At 36.1% G+C, this 1,826-nt stretch overlaps 1 protein-coding gene across 1 annotated transcript in view; it reads right to left on the bottom strand.

Annotated features, from left to right (window-relative positions):
- Positions 1 to 1,826, bottom strand: part of PCSK1 (proprotein convertase subtilisin/kexin type 1) — a gene marked incomplete in the record, with an annotated part of 36,583 nt that overhangs the window by 20,622 nt on the left and 14,135 nt on the right. The window contains 1 exon segment of the mRNA XM_072416136.1: positions 874 to 1,020. Within this exon segment, the coding sequence (XP_072272237.1) occupies positions 874 to 1,020 (147 nt within the window).

Genomic DNA, 1,826 nt, shown 5'->3' with positions numbered 1-1,826 from the left:
TGCGCTGTAGTTCTAACACACTAGGGTAATAACATTGCTTCTTCATGGATAGAGCATAGGAATACAGCATCTTTACTCTGTGTTTGAAATTGTCAGATCTTGGAAGAAAATCCAAACACATCTTGCAACTAAAGTAGTTTTGTATGGAGCAATGTTAAACAAGTTTCACTGATGTAAGTAGCTGGATATAGTTATAATAAAAGGCAGCATGTTATATATACTGATATAATGTGTTGAACAAACAGCTGAAAAGGTACATTTTCCATGTGTTTTGGTTTTTAAATGAATTTACTCTATCTGTAGGCAGTGTTTGGATGAGGATCTCATGTTTGCCGATCCAAATATGCAAAAGGTCAATAATTTTCATGAGATCTGCTTATTTTTTTCAATGATTGTGTATACCCTGGCACGCAATACATAGTATGCTCTCACATAACTGGCTACCTTTGTCTGGACTTTGACCTCTAAATTATGCTTTCAACATTCCATTTCTCCTATGCTGTATGAATAAAATATAACTACAGCTTGGCTTTGTTAAAATATTTATCACAAGATTGCTATGAGGTTACTTCAACTTGTCTGTGAATGGTTTTGTTCCCCCTTAAGTATAAAGCAACACAATTTAATTTTTCCCATATCATATTGGGACATGTTTACCAAATTGCTGTAAAATAACTATTGCGTTGTGATCTCATGCTCAGTTTAATGTACATGAGTCTCAAGAGAAAAATAATGCTTGCTGTGAAATTAGATGGCATTATTTTTTAAATCGCACATTTTTATCAGGTTGATAAGAAAAATTGACAGTAACTAGTATAAATAAGCATCATGGCATGAATGTGAAGTCTTCACTGAAATAGAATTTAAACATACATAGTTTGCATAGATATCTGTATGGTTCCATTCCAGACCATCATCAAGAACTGTTATAACGCTGCCTTTCCCAGTGATTCCCCTTCTCCAGACCGGTATGATATGTAGATCCAGCTTCGGTAATGTTGGGTTGATTCTTGTGTCTCTCTAAGAACATAACAACAAAAATAGAATATATCACTTCAAAAGAACCTACATGAATAGTACATTGTTAAAGCATATGTAAACCCATTAAGTAAAATTTCACAAAAGGTTTACCACTACTCTGAAGAATGCTGCCATATGGGCTAACTCAGCATATTCCCTTTCTGGTGCCCATATGACCCACAATCCTTGCCAGACTGATGAACAATGCACACATGCAGAATAATAGTCCAGGTGGGACCTAGGAAACCAGGACTTATCATGTCATGATCTCTTATATTGTAAGCTCTCTCAGACAGGTTCCTTTCCTGCTCCTGTGTCTATGTATGTCTGTCATTTGTAACCCCTATTTATTGTACAGCGCTGTGTAATATGTTGGAGCTATATAAATACTGTTTAATAATATTGATCACGGTTATGCCCGACCCTTTAGAGAAGATCTGGCTAATTTCTAAGATTGCACAGTTCTAAACTGTTGGGCTGAATGTTTGAGCCAAGCCTTAAAATGTATTTTCAAAAATAATTTTAATATCTGTAGCCTCCGTACCTGGTAATCTGGTCATTAAAGTCTTTATTTATGCACTTACTGCTATAGGATGACAACCCCTGTCCCTGTTTTTCAGTTGTTGTTCTTCCTGACACAAGATCTTCTAATGGAGAATTAATTATCCTTTATGATTGTTTCCAGTGACAAATGAACAAAAAATGAGCACTGTACACACAGCACTGTTCTGTTCAATGGAGAGAGGAGAAAGGAGGACGAGGGAGTAGCAGGTTTTTCTGGGTCGTTCATCAGTTTGTCATGGTGG

The sequence above is a fragment of the Pyxicephalus adspersus genome, chromosome 6, assembly GCF_032062135.1.
Source record: "Pyxicephalus adspersus chromosome 6, UCB_Pads_2.0, whole genome shotgun sequence".
NCBI lineage: Eukaryota > Metazoa > Chordata > Amphibia > Anura > Pyxicephalidae > Pyxicephalus > Pyxicephalus adspersus.
Note: the sequence above shows the minus strand (reverse complement) of the source record. Positions and strands in the feature narration are given on the sequence as shown.